Source organism: Nansenia antarctica (assembly GCF_963989245.1).
Source record: "Nansenia antarctica genome assembly, chromosome: 7".
Taxonomy (NCBI): Eukaryota; Metazoa; Chordata; class Actinopteri; order Argentiniformes; family Microstomatidae; genus Nansenia; species Nansenia antarctica.
The window spans coordinates 42,303,287-42,324,631 of NC_137677.1; the positions used below are offsets into that span (position 1 = coordinate 42,303,287).

Consider the following 21,345-nt stretch of genomic DNA (forward strand, 5'->3'; position numbering starts at 1 on the left):
GAGTGGAAAAAGTTCATTATTGACTAGCGTTGCACGATACCATTTTTTTTCATTTTCGGTCCCGATAACAGAACAGTGTGTATTGTGTTATTATAAGAAGGTTTAAAGCACTGTTACATTAGTACCAATGGCTTTTGTAGTTGTTTTTGCATTCTTTATTTGGCCCATATGCAGCCTCTGGATATACTGAGTCGTCATTCTTTCAAATGAGATTCACTTTATTCAATAAAGAAGTGAAAAGAAATGAGATTCAAGCCAATCTAATTTCTAGTAGTACTTACTTACTTACTCCTCTTCATCCCCTATGGGACATAAGGCTTCAGTGAGCTCTCTCCATTGTGTTCGGTACTTGGCAGCATGCTGCGCCTGTTCCCATGACAGGTTCGTCTGCTCCAGCCCTTTTGTCACAGTTCTGTGCCAAGGTGGTTTTGGGCCTCCCAGGTTTTCTTTTGCCTGGTGGTGTCCATCTTAAGGTGACTTTTGTGATCCGGTCCTGCTCCATTCTCGGCACACGTCCTAGCCATCTCAAACGTCTGTGTGTCATTTCCTTGGTGATGCTCCGGCTACCTGTTTTCTTGTACTGTTGATTTTGTTAGGCCAAAAGATCTGGCATATATTCTTCTGAGGCATCCATTGTGAAAAAAAATCCACTCTCCTCATGTCTGTTTTGACCAACCATACAGAAGAACAGACTTGACATTGTTGCTATACAAGAGTATATTTTGTATCCCGAAGCTGTATTGCTTGGACCTCCAGATGGAACTGAGTTGGTTGAAGGCACCCTGAGCCTTTCCCAGCCTTGCTTTGATGTCTTTTAGAGCAACGTGAACTCCCTCTACAATAAAATGGATGAACTCCGGTGTCTCGTTGCAAGGAACAGCGACTTCCACTCCTCGGCTGTCTTCGCGTTCACGGAGACGCACCTATCTCCATCTGTCCCCGACGAGGCGGTGGAGCTAGAGGGATTCTCCGCGTTTCGGGCTGACAGAGACTTCGAGGCAGTGAGCAAGTCTAGGGGTGGGGGGTTAATGTTCTTTGTTAACGTGCGCTGGAGTTCCGAGGTGACAGTGCTCCACAAACACTGTTCCACGGCTATAGAATCCCTATTCATCCTCTGCCGTCCTTTTTATTCCCCCCGTGAGTTCAGCTCATTCATTCTCGCGTGTGTCTACATTCCACCTGATGCGGACGTCACCGCAGCAGTAGACACACTGGCAGAGCAATTGATGAGTGTGGAACGTAATTACCCGGACAGTTTTGTTGTTGTTTTGGGGGATTTTAACCAGGCTAATCTTAGCCGGGCGCTCCCCAAATACAGGCAGCAAGTCACGTGTCCCACCAGGGGGGTGAACACTCTGGACCATTGCTACTGTACAGCTCGTCAAGCCTACCATTCTGTCCCCCGTGCTGCACTGGGCTACAGTGACCACATCCTCATACACCTGATCCCTCGCTACAGGCAGAGGTTAAAACTGTCTAAACCTGTTGTACGGCGATTCAGGGTGTGGTCCAGTGAGGCATGTGAGCGACTCTGCGCCTGGTTGGAGAGTGCAGGCTGTGACCAGGACTTGGTGGAGTGGGCGGGGCCAGAGGCTGGTAACAATCTGGATGTATACACAGACACTGTTACATCATTTATCAGCCTTGGCGAGGAGGTGTGTGTCCCCCTCCGCTCCAGGAAGTCCTTCAACAACGACAAGCCCTGGTTTTCATCCCAACTCAGGCGTCTGAGGTCAGAGAAGGAGGTGGCTAGGCGCAGTGGGGACGTGGACCGGGTCAAGCAGGCCAAGTACAGGTTCGCCAAAGCGGTGAAGGAGGCGAAGCATCGCTTTTCGGAGAAGCTGCAGAAACAGCTCTCTGAGGGGGATTCCGCCTCCGTCTGGAAAGGCCTAAAGACCATCACCAACTACAAACCCAGGTCCCCGCTGATGTCCGACAACCTCCCCCTCGCTAACGAGCTGAACGAGTTCTATTGTAGGTTTGAGAAAGAGAGGTTCCCGCCCACCCCCGCCCTCTCCCTCCACACCCCCCGGCTACAACCACCACCCCCGTCCCCCAGGGGGGCCAATGTCCCTCCTGCTACCCCCACCCTCCCCGCTCCCCCCCCCCTCCCTCCCCCCTCCTCACCCGCCCCGCCCACCCCCACCCCCCTTTCCCCACCCCCTCTCTCTGTCACAGTGCGAGAGGTAAACAGACTGTTTAAGAGGCAGAATCCCCGGAAGGCAGCTGGTCCGGATTCCGTCTCTCCCTCTGTCTTGAAGCACTGCGCCGACCAGCTGGCCCCGGTGTTCACCAACATCTTCAACGCCTCGCTGGAGCTGTGTCACGTCCCAGCGTGCTTCAAGGCATCAACCATCATCCCCGTCCCCAAGAAGGCCAAGGTCACAGGCCTCAACGACTACAGACCCGTCGCTCTGACCTCCGTCGTCATGAAGGTCCTGGAGCGCCTTGTCCTGGCCTACCTGAAGCTCATCACGGATCCTGTGCTGGACCCCCTGCAGTTCGCGTACAGAGCCAATAGATCCACGGAGGACGCCGTGAACATGGCTCTGCACTACGTACTAGAACACCTAGACACTGCAGGCAACTACGCCAGGATCCTGTTCGTGGACTTCAGCTCGGCCTTCAACACGATCCTCCCACACATCCTGGAGCACCAGCTATCCCTGCTGCAGGTGCCGGTCTCCACCTGCAGGTGGATCACGGACTTCCTGACTGACAGGTCTCAGCGGGTGAAGCTGGGGAAGAGCATTTCCAGCTCCAGGACCACCAGCACGGGCTCCCCGCAGGGCTGCGTCCTGTCTCCAGCACTATTCTCCCTCTACACCAACAGCTGTGTCTCCCGCCACCCCTCGGTCAAGCTCCTGAAGTTTGCAGACGACACCACCCTGGTGGGCCTCATCTCCGGGGGGGACGAATCTGCCTACAGGGGTGAGATCGAGGGGCTGCAGAGATGGTGCAGTTTAAACAATCTGGAGCTAAATGCTCTAAAAACAGTGGAGATGGTGGTGGACTTCCGAAGGAAAGCAGCCCTGCCCCCTCCCATCACGCTGGGAGGTACCCCGGTGGCCTCCGTGGAGTCATGCCGCTTTCTAGGCATGACCATCTCCCGGGACCTAAAGTGGGAGCAGAACACCGAGGTCCTCACAAAGAAGGCCCAGAAGAGGATGTTCTTCCTCCGGCAGCTGAGGAAACTCAGGCTGCCGAGGTCCATGATGGTCCAGTTCTACACGGCCATCATAGAATCCATCCTCACCCACTCCATCATCACCTGGTTCCCTGCTGCAACAACCAAGGACAAGGCCAAGTTGCAGCGGGTGCGACGTTCAGCAGAGAGGGTGATCGGCTGTCCCTTGCCCTCCCTCAACTCCCTGCATGACACCAGGGCTCTGAGGAGGGCAAGGAAGATCATGGCTGACCCCTTCCACCCCGGCCACGGCCTCCTCACCCTGCTTCCCTCTGGAAGAAGGTTGCGGCTGCCTAAGGCACTTAAGGCCCGCCACAGGCTCAGCTTCTACCCCTCAGCCGCCAGGCTGTTAAATGACTCTGGCTTCCCCCCCCCCCCCCGCCCCCAAGTCTGCCCAGGACTGAACTGGACTCACTGTAAAAAACTCTGCACTGCACTTTACTTTATACCGCACTATCCAATGCACTGTTGTCTGTCCTGTGTTGTTGTTGTGTTGTCCTGTTTTTTGATATGTGAAAAAAGTATAAACGCACTTGCTGTGGTGACGAAGCAAATTCCTATATGTGTAATGCATAGTGGCAATAAACGTTATCTCAATCTCAATCTCAATCTCAATCTCAATCTCTTTTTGGGCCCCACTGTCCTTACTGATATGTGAGTGGTTCCCCATTCACAAGGATGGGTGCTGTGGGGTTGGAGTTATCACTTGCGCTTTGGAGGTGTTGATGCTGAGTCCAACCTGTATGTTGGAGTAGTTGGTTGAAAGGAAAGTGAGATAGTCTAGTTGTTATGATCAGACAGAGAACCCAAGCGCAGACACAGAGACAGTTATAAAGTAAAACCCCAATGGGGGTATTTATTGAAGGGAGTAGCAGAGGATGGTCGTTGGGCAAGCGGGGGGGTCAGGCAGGATAAGTAGGGGTCTAGGCAGGCAGGGGTCTAGGCAGGGGGAGTAGTCGGCAGGCAGGTAGGGGTCTAGGCAGGGGGAGTAGTCGGCAGACAGGCAAGGGTCGGGGGGAGTCGGCAAGCTGGTGGTAACCGGTCTTATCTTGGAGACGTGGAAGGTGGGATGGATGCGCATGGAGCGGGGCAACCAGAGACGGACAGCAGAGCAGGAGATAACCCCGCTGACGGGAGTGTTGCCCTCGGACGGTGGCAGCCCAGTGACGAAATCCATAGAGACGTGGGACCAGGGGCGACGGGGAACCGGTAGGGGCTGAAGGCAGAATGGTTTCAGGGTCAGAGCAGGCCTCGTCCACCGCAAACTGACGGGACAGTGCGTCGGGGAGGAGGTTGATGGCGCAATCATAAGGGCGGTGGGGGGGTAGAGACTGAGCATGGTGTTTGCTGGACACCGGGGCGAGGTCGTGGTAGTGCACTGGGAGAGAGGTCAGGTCAGGGGACTCAGGAATAGGGGGTGTCTTGGTGGGGGCGGAGCACCGAGCAGCATGAAGGCAATGGGTATGACAGTGACGACTCCACGAACTAACTTGGCCCGTGGGCCAGTCAATGTGGGGATTGTGAATATTGAGCCAGGGGAAACCGAGCACCAAGGGTGTGAGGGGACAGGCGATTATGAGAAAGCTCAATTCCTCCCGATGGTTGCCTGACAGGAAGAGAGTGACAGGAGGAGTCTTAAACTTTTGAGCTAAGGGGGTGCCACTGAGACCTTTAGCTTTACGGGGCACCTCTAGAGGTTCCAATTCAATACCCAGCTGCTGGGCTACATCCATATCCATAAAACTTTCATCTGCCCCGCAGTCTATTAGGGCAGAAAAGGGCTGGGATTGGCCACGCCACAGGCTTGAAGTAGGGGAGAGAGGGGAAGTAAGATAGGTCTGGCTCGAACGTAACTCGTCACCTACGGACGAGCCAACTCTTTTAGGTGGACGGAGGGGACACGAGGATAGGAAGTGCCCCATGCGTCCGCAGTACAGACATGCGTTGGAGTTGACTCGGCGAGCTTGTTCCTCCGATGTTAAGCGAGTTCTACCGAGTTGCATGGGCTCAGGCTCGGCAATCTCTGTGCATTCTAGGGAGGGCCCGGCATAGGACAGGGGTGATGACCTGGGTGGAGCTGAGGACGAAGGGGATGTAAACACTGCACGGTGGTCAGGTCGTTCCCTGTGGCGCTCCCGAAGCCGGTTGTCAATACGGATAGCTAGGATGATAAATTGTTCCAGATTCTCGGGTTCATCCCGGGTAGCTAGTTCGTCCTTAAGTCAACGCTTGTGAAAAAGCGCTCCGGAGTGCCTCATCATTCCACCCGCTTTCTGCAGCGAGGGTACGGAACTCAATGGCTAGCTCAGCCACAGTGCGGGAACCTTGACGGAGAGAGTGAAGGCGTCTGGCGGCGTCCCGACCAGCGACAGGATGGTCAAAGACCCTACGCATCTCCACAACGAAGCCCTCATAGGAATTACAAGCCTCCGTCTGGTTCTCCCAGACAGCCGCAGCCCAGTCGAGAGTGGGACCTTTCAATAGCCAGATGAGGTAGGCAATGCGAGCTCGGTCTGAGGTAAAAGTCCGGGGTCGTAGCTCGAATAATAGGCAACACTGGAGTAGGAAAGGCAACATGAATTAAGATTGCCACTATAGCGCTTGGGGAGTGGAGCCATGGGTGGGGGGTGGACCGGTCCGTGAACGGGTATAGGGGGACCCGGGGAAGGTTCTGGGGGGCTGATAGACGTGTCGGGTCCGGTGACCGTGGAAGCGAGACTCATAAACTCCTTGCTCATCTCCACAATCGCCTCCTCTAGCCGTTCCATGCGTTTCTCACGCACAGAGAATTGTCCTCCGAGGGCCATAAGGGCGTCCGAGTGTTGCCCCAGCAGTTTGCCCTGCTCCGTGATGGCTCTGAACACTGACGTTGTGTCTGCTGGGTTCGGTTCCATGGCCAGATCGTACTGTTATGATCAGACAGGGAACCCAAGTGCAGACACAGAGAAAGTTGGGGTATTTATTGAAGGGAGTAGCAGAGGATGGTCGTTAGGCAAGCTGGGGGGGGGGTCAGGCAGGAGAAGCAGTCGGCAGGCAGGCAGGGATCTAGGCAAGGGGAGTAGTCGGCAGGCAGGGGTCTAGGCAGGGGGAGTAGTCGGCAGACAGGCAGGGGTCTAGGCAGGAGGGATAGTCGGCAGGCAGACAGGGGTCAGGCCGGTAGGGCAGTCAGGCAGGGGAGTAGGTAGGAGGACTAGTAGGGCAGGCAGGCAGGGGGGCATGTAGGGCAGGCAGGCAGGAGGGCAGGCAGGCAGGTGGACGGGTAACAGGACTGGTAGGACAGGCAGGCAGGAGGGCAGGTAGGGCAGGCAGGCAGGTAGGGCAGGCAAGTAGGTGGACAGGTAGGGCAGGCAGGCAGGAGGGCAGGTAGGGCAGGCGGACAGGTAGCGGGACTGGTAGGACAGGTAGGCAGGAGGGCAGGTAGGGCAGGCAGGCAGGAGGACGGGTAACAGGACTGGTAGGGCAGGCAGGCACAGGGAACAAGGGTTAGGGTACTGAGCAGACTGACAGAACAGAATACTAGTAAAGGCTGGAAGCGTGACTAACAGTGGAACTGAAGCTATGATCTGGCAGCGTGGTGAAGGCTGGACCAAGTATTTATGGAGGGCTAACACACCTGACTCCTGCACACCTGACTCCACTCCTGCCAATTAGAGAGAGAAAGAGAGAGAGAGAGGCACTGCCCGCTACCTCGAGGTAGAGGGCGTGACACTAGTAGTAGTAGAAATACATTGATTTTAGTCAGGATTATGTAAATAACATTTAAAATGTATTAAATAAATAAAAATTGGCATCAATCCACACACAATACCCCATAATGACAAAGTGAAAACAAGTCTTGGTATTTAAATACCTCATGTGCATAAGTCTTCACACCCTTTGCTATGACACAGATCACACATCAACAAATCAATGAATCAATTGAATAATAAATCATTCTTAAATCTTGTCTTCGTATCCAGTACTTCTTTTTAATCTGACTGCACTAGTTCTTAAGATATCTGTGGCTAGATATTTTACTTTGCAAAAATTAAGATGAAGAAATCTTGGCAAGTGAAATTTTGTTGGCAGATAAGTTTGCTTATTTTAAGTCATATTTCCGCCTTTTTATTGCTTTTTTCGTGTTTTTAAGAGCTGACTTTTTGCATTGGAGGTAGAGGCATCGCCCTGGCAACATCACCCCAGCTTGCTATCCACCCCCCTATCTATACAAAACAACCACCCTTGGCAAAAAGTGTCTCTTTTGCCAAACAATCTGACCACCCCTCTTCAGTAGCTGTCAACCTCTGGATTGTAATTCTACCTGACATTTAGCTCTCACATCCTGTTGTCGTCCTATCATGGCCTCCAGTCCCACCTGGACATAATCTTCTGGCTCAAGCTCCAGTTCACTGTTCACGAGCGACTGCCAGCGGTTGTCTACACCATCCCCCCCGCGCGTGTTGATGAACCAGTGGTGCCACAGAGTGTGCCCGGTTAGACTCTGCTGTGCTTCCTGTGTATCTCTCTGCGTTTTAACCTGTGTCGCTTCTAATCAGTGAGGGCACACTGAGTGGGACTGACAGAGGAGCTGAGGTTCGCTGGAGCTGTGATTCACACCGGATCACCTCTGCTAACTGCCCCCCCCTCCCCTTACTCCCTCTCTCTCCTCCGGTCCCACCTCTTCCCCCTCCTTAGCCTCATCCTCACTCTCTGTCTCTGTCTCGTCTCCGATATATTAGCTACCCCCTCCTTTCTCTACCTCCATTCCCTCTCCGTTCCCTGTTCCTCCCTTTCCTGTCGTCTCGCCTCCTGTTTGTTACCTCCCACTCTTTCCCACTTATTTCCCTATCACCCCCACCCTCCCCCCCACCTGTTTCTCCTCTATGCCGCCTTCCCTCCAATCCTAACCTCTCTCCCCCCCTCCCATCCTACCCATCCCCCCTCCCATCTCTCTCATATCGTTTCCAGGAAGGCCCTGGCCCTCTCTTCCTCTTGCAGGGGAGAAGAAAGAGGGATTCTTTATTATCGCTGGCCGCCATCTGTGAAAAGTCCCCCTCCACGTATAATCAATACAGCAGGTGCTGGCCTCTCGGATCTCATCTCAAATGAGAACCAAATGAAAGCTAGCTAGTGTACTCTCCCACCCCTTCTGTTCCCTTTCACCTCCTTTGGCTTGATTCACCACAAGTGAAGATTCTCTCATAGATGATCCTCATGCCAGCACAACACACACATGGGAGCACACACACGGGGGGGGGGGGGAGCGCACACAATACGAGGGGCTGAATGAATTAAGCAAGACCACAGCATCCCCGTTGTTTGATTGATCTTTCACACAGGCCCGGGATCTCTTTAGGGAATTGATGAGAATCATTTCAGCACAGAAGTAAACTGATGATGGTGATCGGGAGATATTATTATTGATTTTCTCCCCCAGACCTTCTGCCATTGTGCGCTGAAGAAAGGATTGTTTCATTCCACGGTCTCTGCCTTCTCCTGCACGCGCGCCCACTTTAATTCACTTGTGCTTCATTACAGAGCTGGTGGCTGCTGTGGCATTTCCATCCATGGCCCCGGACAGCCGGTCTGTCGACATGGTCTCTGTTCCGCACATCCAGCACTCACATAATGAAATCACTTGTTTTTTTTCCCCCTCCCGTCTGAATTAATGCGATCCAGATTTCATTAAGTCCATAAACTAGTATAGTGTAATAGGGTCCTGTAGAAATGCTATTGTGGGGAGCACACATGCCTTAATTCCATTGGGATGGCTCTCCTATGAGATTAGGGCCGGCCTAACGAGGGCTGTATCCTGACTGGTCCGTATTAGTGGTTATATATTCCTCCACAGTGCCCCCAAAGCACACTTACTGTCAATTATGTGCCAGGAAAAGAGATAGATCACATATATCACTGACGTCTCTCGTCACAACACATTGCACCATTAGTGTGTGTGTGTGTGTGTACAGTATGCACAGTGTGTGTACCCAGACAGGGTTGAAATAGTGTGTCCTTTCAATTACTTTCTGTGTGCTTGATTTAGATGCCTGGCGCTAAGGAACTAATGGAATTGTCTCAAAAGTGCAAAGTCAAGCACACTAAGCAATCTAAATCAAGCCCAGGTAAGGTATTTGTAAGAAAACACTTTAGAAACTCTGATACTAGCATTGGTGTTCTCTATTTAGAAATAAACATAAAATAACACATCATAGCTTTTCCAGCTGCTCAAAACACTTAACATGTTACTTAACATGCGATGCAAAGCATGTCCAATGCTGAATCTCTCTCTGGTTGACAACGGTTAATTTGCAATGTTATGTGATTTGTTTTTGTTCTGGTTTGTTGCTATCCAAAATGAATGGGGGCGTCTGTGTAAAACAGCTTCTACTGTAAATTGGATTGCTGTGGTATTGTCCATCAAAACTGGTCACGCTGCCTAAGCTTGTTTAAGGACATTCATGCAAATGAATTAATTTGCAGTTGGACACAGTAAAACGACACATTTGGCTAAAGATAGAACTATACGCTAATTAACTGAAATAGCCGAGTGCTGTAAAGAGCTCTATGTTCAGACTTGAGCTGTCATTTCAGTTCATAATATGGAAAAACACCATCTGTGTGGACACCTACAGTAACATTCTTGCCAAGACATGAACAACAAACCTCGGAGGCAATATGGGTATTGCTTTGTTTAGAAACTTTGTATGAAATGTGCTTTGACATCAGCATCTTCATATCCAATACATCCTTGTGGTGGCAGTGGAAAATAAATACAGCACAAATAAATACAGTGCAGTCAAGTAACTATGGACTTCAGTGCATACCGTGAAACAACACTCAAAAAAGGCAATTGCATTTCTCAAACCTACTGACTATGAATTGATACAGTGTAACTTCATAAATACTCACTGAACACTTTATTAGGAACACCTGTACAGTCCAAGCTGGTGGAGGTGGTATAATGGTGTGGGGAATGTTTTCTTGGCACACTTTGGGCCTGTTAATACCAATCATTCATCGCTTGAATGCCACAGCCTATTTGAGTGTTGTTGCTGACCATGTGCATCCCTTCTTGACCACAATTTACCCATCTTCTAATGGCTACTTCCAGCATGATAATGCACCATGTCACAAAGCAAAGGTCGTCTTAAACTGGTGTTATAATGAACATGACAATGAGTTCAGTCAGTGTTCTTCAGTGGCCTTCCCACTGAAGAGTTGAGACTGTTTTGAGAGCAAAGGGAGGCCCTATCCAGTATTAGTATAGTGTTCCTAATAAAGTGTAGTGAGTGTATATCTTGCTGTGAGGAATGGGGTTGCTCAAACCACCCAAAGAGGAAAATGGTGCCATCTGGTGGACTCCAAACAATCTGCCCCCAGGCGAATCATGGTCATTTAGCATTACTGTACAGTATACATTGTCCTCCTAAGTGACCTTGTCATCTGCATACATACATGTTAGTGGCTGCGTAAGCCAACAAAATACATACAGAATACAAGTCAGCAAAGGACACATTATTAATATCTTAGGAGGGTGCATGGCTGACTGAGCTATCCACAGTGTGTTTAAGTCCATAGTTCAGTTATCATTTTGGCAGATATACCTTGAATCAAGTTTGAGGCAGAAATATAACAAAATAAAATAAAAAGATAAAATGTTTTCCAAGGTTGTTTGTAACATCAGCTCAAGAGAAGAAAACCCCCACAGATGATCAGGATGAATCAGATCACCAACCGGCCTCAAGGTAGCGTGCATCCAAAACATTTCACCTCACAGAACCTGGCAATGTGAATCAGGCTCAGAGGAGAGAGGGACTGAGGGGGGCAGGCAGGGGGCAGGCCTCTAGGGACCAGATCTGTGTCACCTTCAACACCACGTCAGTCTGGCGTCAGCTCCACTCTCAGTTCAGATCAACAAGACAGGGAACAACACACACACGCCTCAGGACTCACCTGGTTCACCTTCCACTTAGGCTCCAAGGCATGACATCCAAAACAAGAGCAGCTGCATAAGGTAATATAGCATAGCAAACTCTGGAAAATATAGTTGGTTCTAGGTGGGTGGATGAAGTTTTTCCATCCCCCCCGAAAAAAAAAGAAAAAAAAGGTTGTGGGCGTTGTGCTATGCTATTTCACACTTCAACTTCAGCTGAAGTCTTCTGAAGAATTCACTTGGGAACTAGGTGAGCTCGTGTCACCAGATGCTCACTTCATAATAATGCCTCGTTCTTACTCCTCTGACTAGAATATCAATAAGAACTGTCACAGGAAAAGTCTACCAACTGAAAAACAAATATTGCACAATGGAGTCAATGGCTTTAACAACACGGTAAATTTGTAGAAACAGTACATTTCAACCCCAAATACATCAATGGGGCACACCATAGAAATGTTACCAGTTATGATAAACAAATACAAATTCAACTGGGAAATCAAATGAAGCAACATTTATTTAACAAACGAGTATGTGACAACAGAGACACAGCACGAGTAGAAAGGCAGCATAGTTTAAATAGATAAAAGGAAAGACAGACATATTTGGTAAACTGACAAGATCTTGATTGTTTCAAAAATACAAAATGTTCTGAAAAGTATACAAAACGCATTTGTTATAAATCACAATTCTAAAAGTCTGATCACGGAATATTTGTCTAAACCACACAATGAACACAAACAAACCATACACCATTTTCACTCGACCTATATCTGATAGGCTACTGTATTTACAAACTGTATTTCAGACTGTCAGTTAGTAAGATGGGCTATTTTTTCAGTTTATGTATAATTCAACAATCAATATCATTTCATTCAGACAGGCCATTATTTTTTTTTAAATGTCCTCCTCAAAACAAATGTGGCACAAGACATCATAACAAAGAAAAAAAATATATTTGTCAAATTAGCACCGTGATCTTATATATCTTTTATTATAAGAAAACACTTCATTTATAATAATATCCGGTGCCTAATCATCAAATCCTTTTCACTCAATCAGCCCATAAAGTGCATAGTACCCACAGGATCTCCCAATGGTTTGAAGGTAGACTCAGTGATATGACAAAGCGGTTGGTTTGCATTTGTTACACAACTATCACATTGCGTTGCCATGGACATGCACTGATGTCTATGGAACTGCTAATGAATGAAATGTCTTGCTTGTTAGTATCTGAAGTGAGTCATTTGGGTGTGTCACTTCTTGTGGTAACGTCATGACAGCTGAGGCTACCCTTAATGCTAATCAGTGAAAGAAACACACAAGCAAGACAATGGCAAAGACAGAAGGCTAATGTTGGTAGTCCAGTCTTTTAGCGCCACCATGCATGTCACCATCAGAGGCCTCACCAGCCGAACATGTACTCCATGGCTTTGGACACCAGACTGTCATCTTTCCTTGGGGTCTGTCTGTCTGCAACCACCTGAAATCAACCAGGGAAATGGTTGGTGAGTGACCTGACGCTCCTTGCCCATGAAAGCATAAAGTATAGTCCCTGTTACACTTTTTTACGGTCACTAAGTCACAGTGTTCAATACTGAATTCACAGAGTCACAACTCTTCATACAGTCAGCAAAGCAGAAGTCCATGTGGGCCAAACTGTGACTATTCTGTGATTTTTACATTGCTTTGATACAAAATGCATTCAATGACCACGTTCTCCGAAATCCATAACACTTCTCTCACTCAAACTCCCGCACCTGCAAAACACTATGTATTTGCAACACATTTTTCCAATGTTAACATACTGTGTTCAAAACTGTGAAGAACACATTAAAAACAGAATGATTTGGTGCAGTTTTGCAGTAATCATATATGACCGAAAGCACGCACACTGTTTTTTTGCACAGTGTTTGAGTGTGCAAATGCTGTTATTTTGCACTCTATTGATACTCTTCAGTTCCAGCACCTCAGCAAAGTCTGATAACGGATGAGTGGTGGTATTTTCACTATTTGCAGTAATCATATTGAAATGTCTAGAAAATATTAGCAGAATATATACAATGAAATTAAATAGACTAGATGCATTGCCAGGGAAGACATTAGATGTGACCAGATGCAGACCAGAGGGTGGACCAAAACCCTCAGGAGTGAGACATTTTTGGTGTGATTGCTATTGTATTGTAACCCGGGGTGAACTTCCACTTTATTTTCCACTTTTCATTTTACACAAGTAAATGTACTGTACTTTTTACACTAAAGGATAGAACCAAATTGCAGCATTTCTGATTCATTCTTGTTGCCTAATACTTTACAGTTGTACAGTCAACTATTCTGTCTATGATTACTATAAATCAACCCATTTTTATAATGAAATATTAATTATTGTGAAAATCATTAAAACTATGTAATGCTCCCTGTTGTTAGTGTCAGAATGTTATGAATGACTGTGTATGCTTTCTGAGTGAACATTAGTGCCAGTGTATGGTTGAACGAGCTTCTTTTGAGACATGAATGAAGTGATTGGCCAACATGCATGTTAGTAATGCAGACTGTATGAAGAGTTGTGACTCTGTGACTTCAGTATTGAACACTGCGACTTAGCGACCGTAAAAAACTGTAACACATTTGACTTGGGGCCGGTTTCCCAGACCTATTAAACCTCACCTGGCAACCCATCCTTGATTCCGTCATCATACAAGGCCACAAATAGGTGAGACCAACCCCATCAGTTTCTGAAAGGAATTCTATTCCTGAAATTCTGAGGAAGGTCTTTTTATTTGCAGGCTTGGAAATAGGAAATAGTTTTCGGCTCGCCTGTAATGTCCCCTGGATAAGGAGATTTGCTATGCAGAGCGGGTAAGTGTTTTCTATAGGGGTGTTTGGGGTGGAAAACACAACGTTTCACTGCTACTGCTGCTGTTGACGTGCTTCTTTAACTCACGTGTGCATCATGGTGCTTCAGACTACGCCAAAGGCTCTGATACTCTGATTGATTTGGGATCAATCTAAATCACAGATGAATTTATTTTAGTGGCAGATCCAAAGATGGCAGATTAAAGAAGCTGTGCGCGTAAGTCTGTTGGATATCTGCCACCTCAGTGGACACCCAGAGGAAATTCAGTTCAAAGTTCCAAACAGCATCCTCCTGTATATATATAACCCCTCCAAAATTAACTTGCAGCGACGGACTGAGATTCATCCTTCGATTTCGGGGTCTCCCGAAAGACCACTCATTCCAACAATACCTGGTAGTCACTGCTGGAGGCCTTGTAGGCTGCACTCAGGGGCCTCATGGTGGAGCGGGGAGTAGACACGCTGTGGCTGGGGGTGCCGTTCACTCTGGCCAGGGGAGAGAAGACGGAGTTGGAGGAGGACGAGCCTTTGTCAGAACTCTCCATCACACTCTGAAAGGGACACACACACACATTTTAAATGCTTTATTTATGAATGAATGAATGGTCTTTATTGTCATTTATATAGTACAGGTACCATACAACGAAATTTGGGAGGGGGGGCTCCCCTGGTGCTAGGAAAAAAACTAAAAACAAGAAGAGAAAAGAGCTGGTTTACATAAATAAAGGCTATGTACACTATCCACTATACTATACTATACAAATAAAACACTGTGCTGTACTCTATGCTATGCTATACCTATTCGAACATTTCCTATCTCTGAACCTTATGTACCCGAGGGTTATCATATTGCACATAGTGTTATTGCACATTCATTTAAAGTGTCGCAGTTTGCAGGTTTGAAATGTTCACAGTTGTGTTTCAGTATTTCACAGTTGTGTTTCAGTATTATGTCGACATAAATACAAACAGGGGTGCAAACTGGTGATTGCCCAAAAAGGTGATTTTTTTTTTGCCTGAGAACTAAGAAAATGATCAATGTGTGGCTAACCTTAGAGGAGAATGTTTTTCAGGGGGTGGGGGGATAGCGCTAGCACTAACGGTGCTAAATGGATATCGCTAGCACTAACGGTGGTCTAACAAAGTAGCGGCAGCCCTGAGCTTAACACTTACAATTACTTTGAAAAACAGTTTACTGTGACTGTGTTATCCACGCTGTCTGGAATTATACCTAGCTGCCTGAAGCTAAAAGTTATTTCAACAGTAGCAGAGTTTAGTAGACAGGAAGATTAGTTAGCGTGCGCATCCTGTGACTCGGATGAGACTTAGACCCCCCCCACCCAAAATAATTTTTTTAAAGGTAAAAACGGCTAATTTAGCAGAAAGGTGACAAGTTTGCACCCCTGTACAAAGCACATTAAGGACAAACACTATCAGTGCAATCAGTTCATTGGGAGACATTAATTTACGTTTGTGACTGTACAGCAACCATCGTACACATATAATATTAACACAGAGGATGTTTCAAATGTGGGTTAACAGATACAATAGCATTACCGTAAAACGCTGTCTCCATATTGAGCGGCTACCGATAATAGCAGATATAGAGCAATACCTTGCTCTAGCTTTTCTCTTGGAGATGTGGGCCATCTGAAGGCACCTAACCACCAGCTTGTGAACATGCCAAAAATTAAGACGATGTTCAGCTTGAGCTGCTGATATTTCAGCAACTTGGTTAAAAAGGCTTCCTTTCCACACACACGCACACACGCACACACGCACCTTCAATTGATGATAACAGACAAACTGAAATGCCGTAGTGAGGCATCCGTTCATCCGTCACTGCATTACTTTCAGTGAAAAGGAATCCTGCTGGTCTGTAAAGAAAGCGTAAGACAGAGCCACGTACCTTATCGATGCACGGTTTGACACCAATCATAATAGCTTCGCCGAAGATCTTTCCGTCTTTGCTTAGTGCTTTTCTCGCCTGGAGTTTAGACTGATACTGGATATGCATCCAATTGCCGGTGTTTGACATCTGAAAGTGACACACAAACAATTTATTAATTAATTAATTTGGCCATTTAGCAGACGCTTTTAATCCAAAGCGACCGGACTTACAATTACGAATTTGAACTCACAACCTTCCGATCACAAGTCCAACTCACTATCCACTAGACCACCACTACCTCAACAAGAAGGATGGATGTAGTACGGCAGAGCTAGCACGGTGCATTGAATTGACTTTTTATGGAATGGAATGCTATTCCAGAGGTTGTATCAGGGTTCCCACACCTTCTGAAACATCAAAGTCAAGCACCTTTCAAGGACTTTCAAGACTCAATTCCCTGAAATTCAAGGACCCAACACGACATAGTGTGAGACAGAACTAGTTGTAAAACTAGAACTAAGTAAAACATTTTTGAATATATATCTTTTTTTGAGAGAGAGAGAGGGGGGAATTCAAGCACTTTCAATGACCCATGTGCCATGTCTATTTTCAAAAACTTTTAAGACCTTGATTTCTTTTTCTCAAATTCACAAACTTTCAAGGATTTCAAGGACCTGTGGGAACCCTGTTGTATATACTAGAGATATGCCACTCCCTTGGTTTTGACAGAGACTGGGAAGATGGAGGCAGTCCCATGTAGGGATACTTGTCTAACCAATGACCATGCAGCTCTAGATTGGCGTTGCTGACAGTTGTCATTGCTAGGTTTCGCGTGGCTAGGATCGTGTCTTTCTCAAGCCGTTTCCCCTAGCAACTTGTGTTTATAAGACTAGTGCAGGAGACTAGGAAGGCAAGGACAGAGGCAAATAGTCTTTACATGACAACAATTTATAACGGTTAGATGACTGCACTAAATGTTTTTAAACACTTCAGCGATGTGGGAAAAACGTGTCATTTTGGTGTGAGCGTTTGTCTTGCCCTTCCATCACATGACCTGTCTATAAAGAAAATCTAAAAATTAAAACGTGGGGCGCTTAGGTGGCGTAGTGGGTTAAGCGTCGACCATGTAACCGCCGGGTTCCCGGTTCGATTCCGGCCACGGTTATGTTCCGCTTGTCATCCCTTCTCTCTCTCTCACCCATCCTTCCTGTCATAACCTATACTGTCTCTATCAATAAAAAAGAAAAATACGAGTGGGTCTGCCCCACTCGGAAAAAAATACTTTAAAAAATAAATAAACGTTTAGTCTCCTTATTGAAAATAAATGCCCAAAAAAACATTGCCAGGACGTGGGCTGAGTGAGGCTGCTACCTTTGGCCTTTGGCTGTTCTTACCACATGTTTCAGGATGTTCCCATACTGGGCAAACTGCAGCAGGATATAGGAGGCTGAGGCAGGGGGGAACCTGTCAATCAAAAAAAGAAGAGTTGAGGATGCTGTCATCATCAAAAATGTGTGTGAGCTGCAGTGACTGCTTGCTAGACATGTCTTGCTGCATGAAACGATCACAGAGAAAGACGCACTGGAAAGTCAAACATGTTCAGTGTCTCCCCTAGGTTTGCTGCCTTGGGGGGGTGGCATGGACCGTGGCATGGACCCCCCCCCCCAGGGGGTAAGACCCTGCGACATACCAGCGTCATGTCCAGGGGGTGTACTAACTTGTACATTAAGCCGCCTCACGCTACGGAAACAGGAGATAGGCTCCTGCCCTATTAGGCTCGAGAACCATCGGTTCTCAAGGCTACTTACCGTACTTATGTGGTCTTGACTACCTGTCCACTTTCTCACCTGGTTCTTGCGCTCTCTCTCTCTGGTGCACCATCCTGCTCTCTATCCTCCTCTCTCCCTATTTTGCTGTCAACCAAAAGGCAAACATAACAACCAGAGTATTTATAATCTAATAAGAGGTATAACATAATTATAATTGAATATTGGATTGCTGTGGGCAATGCAGTCAGATAATGTCATTTTGACTTTACTCTCTCACCTGAAAAAAAATCGTATGTCCAACTATAAAACAGACATTTCCAATGCTTCAATCCACTGTCCATGTACTGTAAATATGCCATTATGGTATTACCATAAAGCCCAATTCTAGCAGAATAAGAAAGATAGTATATCTACTTTAAGTAAAATAATAAAGTGCATCCAGTTAGCTCTTTAGCTGGCATGTGTGCAGCAGACTGGCTCATCTAATCACCTCTGAGCTAGCTAGTTAGCTTGATAGTTCTTTGACACTATTTTACATACCATGGAACTATAATCAGACACTTTCTAGTCACAATAATAACGACCAATTTGAACCAACTTGCTCTGTTAGAACACTCAGCAATTATATTTGCTAACGTTTCAACTTGCTTACTTTGCATCTGCAGACATCTCACCCTGCAAAAACTCTCTCGCGTCGCACGCGCACACTCGCGCACAATCTTGCCGCCACATACGCGAGTGTGTCCAGCGCGAAGCGAAGTGTGGAGATAGGTTTGGCTATGCGAGACTACTGGCGGACTAACGTTACCAACGAGCCCATGGGCTTGCCACTGCCCAGATTCGGGTTGGGTTTTTTAAAAAGCGGATATTTTAGCCTACTTGTCAGATGTTTGGTGTCTACGTCCGTAATAATTCCTCTTTCTTGGGGGGGCGGGGGGTTCCGTTGCAATGGTAGGGGAAACACTGATGTTTAAGTTTAACCATAACAAAACATTATACAATGTTTCATAAAGACATTGCGGTTTTAAGGTTTTGTTTGCACTTCTTCAGCATATTTCAATAAATCACACACTTCGCAAACAAGTGCATTTCTGATGGACCCCAAGAGACAAGTTATTGAGGGAGTGGTGTATGACCCCCCTCTTCTAAAGTTCAGCCCATGTCTATCATTGTGATGAATAAAACACACAAATCCATCCATTTGTTGTGAAAGTCAATGACTTTACCCAAAAACTGTTATCCAGGTGTCATCCAGCTGGTCTTCTGAGGACAGAGCATCTCCCTGGGTGAAGAAAGGATCTACTTGGGCAGGACTGAAGGTTGACTTCGCCTGTTGCCCAATGCCAGGGCTAAAGACACTAGAAGCTATCAGAAAAAGAAAAAAAAGAACAACAACATACATTTTTTTGGACCGCAATGTGAAAAACAAACTTCTAACTAGTAAGTAAGTAAAAATGTAGCAGAAATATTCCATGCTTATCGTAAGGCAAAAAAAAAAAAAAAAAAGACAGCGTAGTCAAAACAACAACGCAACATCACCTGTTCCTGGCGTGACAGCCATGAAGCCAGACCGCGGAGTTTGCATCATGGAAAAGGGCTAGGAGGAGAAAACAACACAGTTAGAACACCAGTTAGATGTACCCCTCAGGTAGTGCATGTAAAATCAACACTCTTTCAAAGAAGCACTTACTTGCTTGTGCGCACCAAGAGGGGACATGCCAACAAGAGGGCTGGCGAGGTCGTCATAGATACTCCTCACCGGGGGAGCGCCACTCTTGTCCTTGGGTGTGGGGACAACGGGCTGGGGAGGAGAGCCACCTGACAAGAGGAACAGAGAGAGGGATTCATCTGGAATACTGCCAAGAACAGAGGCTAAAATGTGTTACACTACCAAAAATGAGAGGCCTGGCTTAGTAGCCGGCTGTGTGCTGCTGCGTAGCTAGCAGATCTGACAGGATTACAACGTGTAGTGGTCTCTGACCGTGGTTTAGAGTGGAACAAGTTAAGACATGTGAACTCCTGCTTTGGTCTTTTTGTGTAGAATGGCGGGTGATCCACAAAACCAAACTGCCCCTCACCTGCCATAAGCGGTGACCTCATTTCCATGATGCCACCTGAGACCCCAAACGTGCGAGGCTGGGGTGTGACAGGAGCCGGTAGGTCACCCATCAGGAACCCAGGGAGGAACTGGGCCCCCGGTCCAGGCTTGGGGGATGTTGGGGAACCCAGAGTCATCGGTTCTGTGTAGGTGACAGATAAAGAGGACAGTGAACTACAGCCATGCATGAGGAGTGTACATTATCACACACGCCACACGAACTACCGTTGTTGGCAAAAACGGTGTCTTTCATCTAGAAGAGACTTGTGTTAGCTAGGTTCATGCTATGTTAACAAAGGGACCATAGACTGACAGGTTCCCACTGGCCTGGCTGTCCCTCTATGTGCCCCACCCGATCCTGACACTATCAGTGACGCTTTGCTCCACGTGGATCGCCATGCTTTGTTGACAAGTGACAAGTCTCTCAATGGGGCTGAAATCGCCGGCTTAACAATGGGGGGGTGCCCATGCCATACATGTCTACATGTGGCCAGCTATGCTAACGTAGCCCAGCAGAGTGTCTAGTCAACTCAGCACTAAATCCCCTCTTTTGGGGAAAACTGGTAAGTCAGTTACGTCTTTAGCTGCATGAGACTTACCTTGGAATTCCATCATCCCAGAGCCACAACTTCTTTGTTTCAACAAAAACCTTTTTTACAAAACTGAGTAAAACTAAAAGCTGCCTGACTCAAACAGGACAGATGTAGCTTAGCACAAGGCAAGCGGTGAGAATATTAGCATTTTCAAATGTGTCGCATAAATCGCGCGGAAAAGCACCGTGTTCACGTAGCTAACGGCTAGCTAACTAGCCTAGCGAGCTAACCTCCCCGGTTGGAGAAGAAAGAAGAGTTCATGGGGGGCACTTGACTGTCAAGTTATATCTATCTAATAATATTCGGAGCTTCTCTCTCTCCAGGGGAAGACAAAATACCACCGTTATGTCCCGTGACTACCCGCTGTGTGTCTGTCTACAGGTCCCGAAGACACGAGTAGCTGTTTAGCCGTAAGCGAGTCTCATCGAGCGTGGCGCCGCTCCGGGTGTCGTCATCACGCTGCTCTGGGGCGTCGCGTCATCACGTCGTGAGGAACCGTGGGGGGCTGCGTTCGTACATTTGCTCCGGAAATCTTGATCAGCACTCGTGGAACGCCTCTCGTCCAATCAAACGACTCGGTCGCTCTATGACGTCGACGCCAGTGTGCGCTCCGGCGCTCCCAGAGGGAGTTTACGAACGCACCCCCGGTGTCGTGGTGGTTTGGGGTCTAGTTACCATTGGTCGGTTCCTCGTCATCACCACCGGCTACCTCCCGGACCCGAACCCGGATAGAGGCGTGTGATCGAGTCCATTGGAAGGTAGGTTATATCAGCAGATCTGAACCCTAACCTAACGGTATGTATGCATTCATGCATGGATATGTATGCGAATAATTTAGTAAGACTTTGTTCCCCTCAAATGATCTGTGTGTTGCAAAGGCAAAGCTAGATGGCAAGTTGAAACTTGTCTATGCAACCAAACCAGCTGACAATTACACAACTAGCACAGCTACATATATAACTACTAGCTACGGTGGTTTAGATGACTTTATGTTTGTATGCATGCAGTGGTCCTCTGATCAGATACCAAGTCGATGAGG

General features: G+C 47.4%; 1 protein-coding gene across 2 annotated transcripts; it reads right to left on the bottom strand.

Moving 5' to 3' along the window:
- Nucleotides 1-11,605: 11,605 nt before the first annotated feature.
- Nucleotides 11,606-19,853, bottom strand: nup35 (nucleoporin 35; the record flags this gene model as incomplete). 2 transcript variants are annotated; one of them, XM_080536162.1, is made up of 8 exons in its annotated part: nt 11,606-12,582; nt 14,348-14,506; nt 15,865-15,993; nt 17,241-17,310; nt 18,842-18,980; nt 19,155-19,212; nt 19,309-19,433; nt 19,694-19,853. In XM_080536162.1, 8 exons carry the CDS (start codon nt 19,848-19,850, stop codon nt 12,505-12,507), a joined length of 915 nt encoding a protein of 304 aa, XP_080392288.1. In that variant the 3' UTR covers nt 11,606-12,504. The 2 variants fall into 2 exon arrangements, with proteins under 2 accessions (XP_080392288.1, XP_080392287.1); XM_080536161.1 differs by having other exon boundaries at nt 19,306-19,433; nt 19,694-19,850.
- Between the last annotated feature and the right edge of the window lie 1,492 nt (nt 19,854-21,345).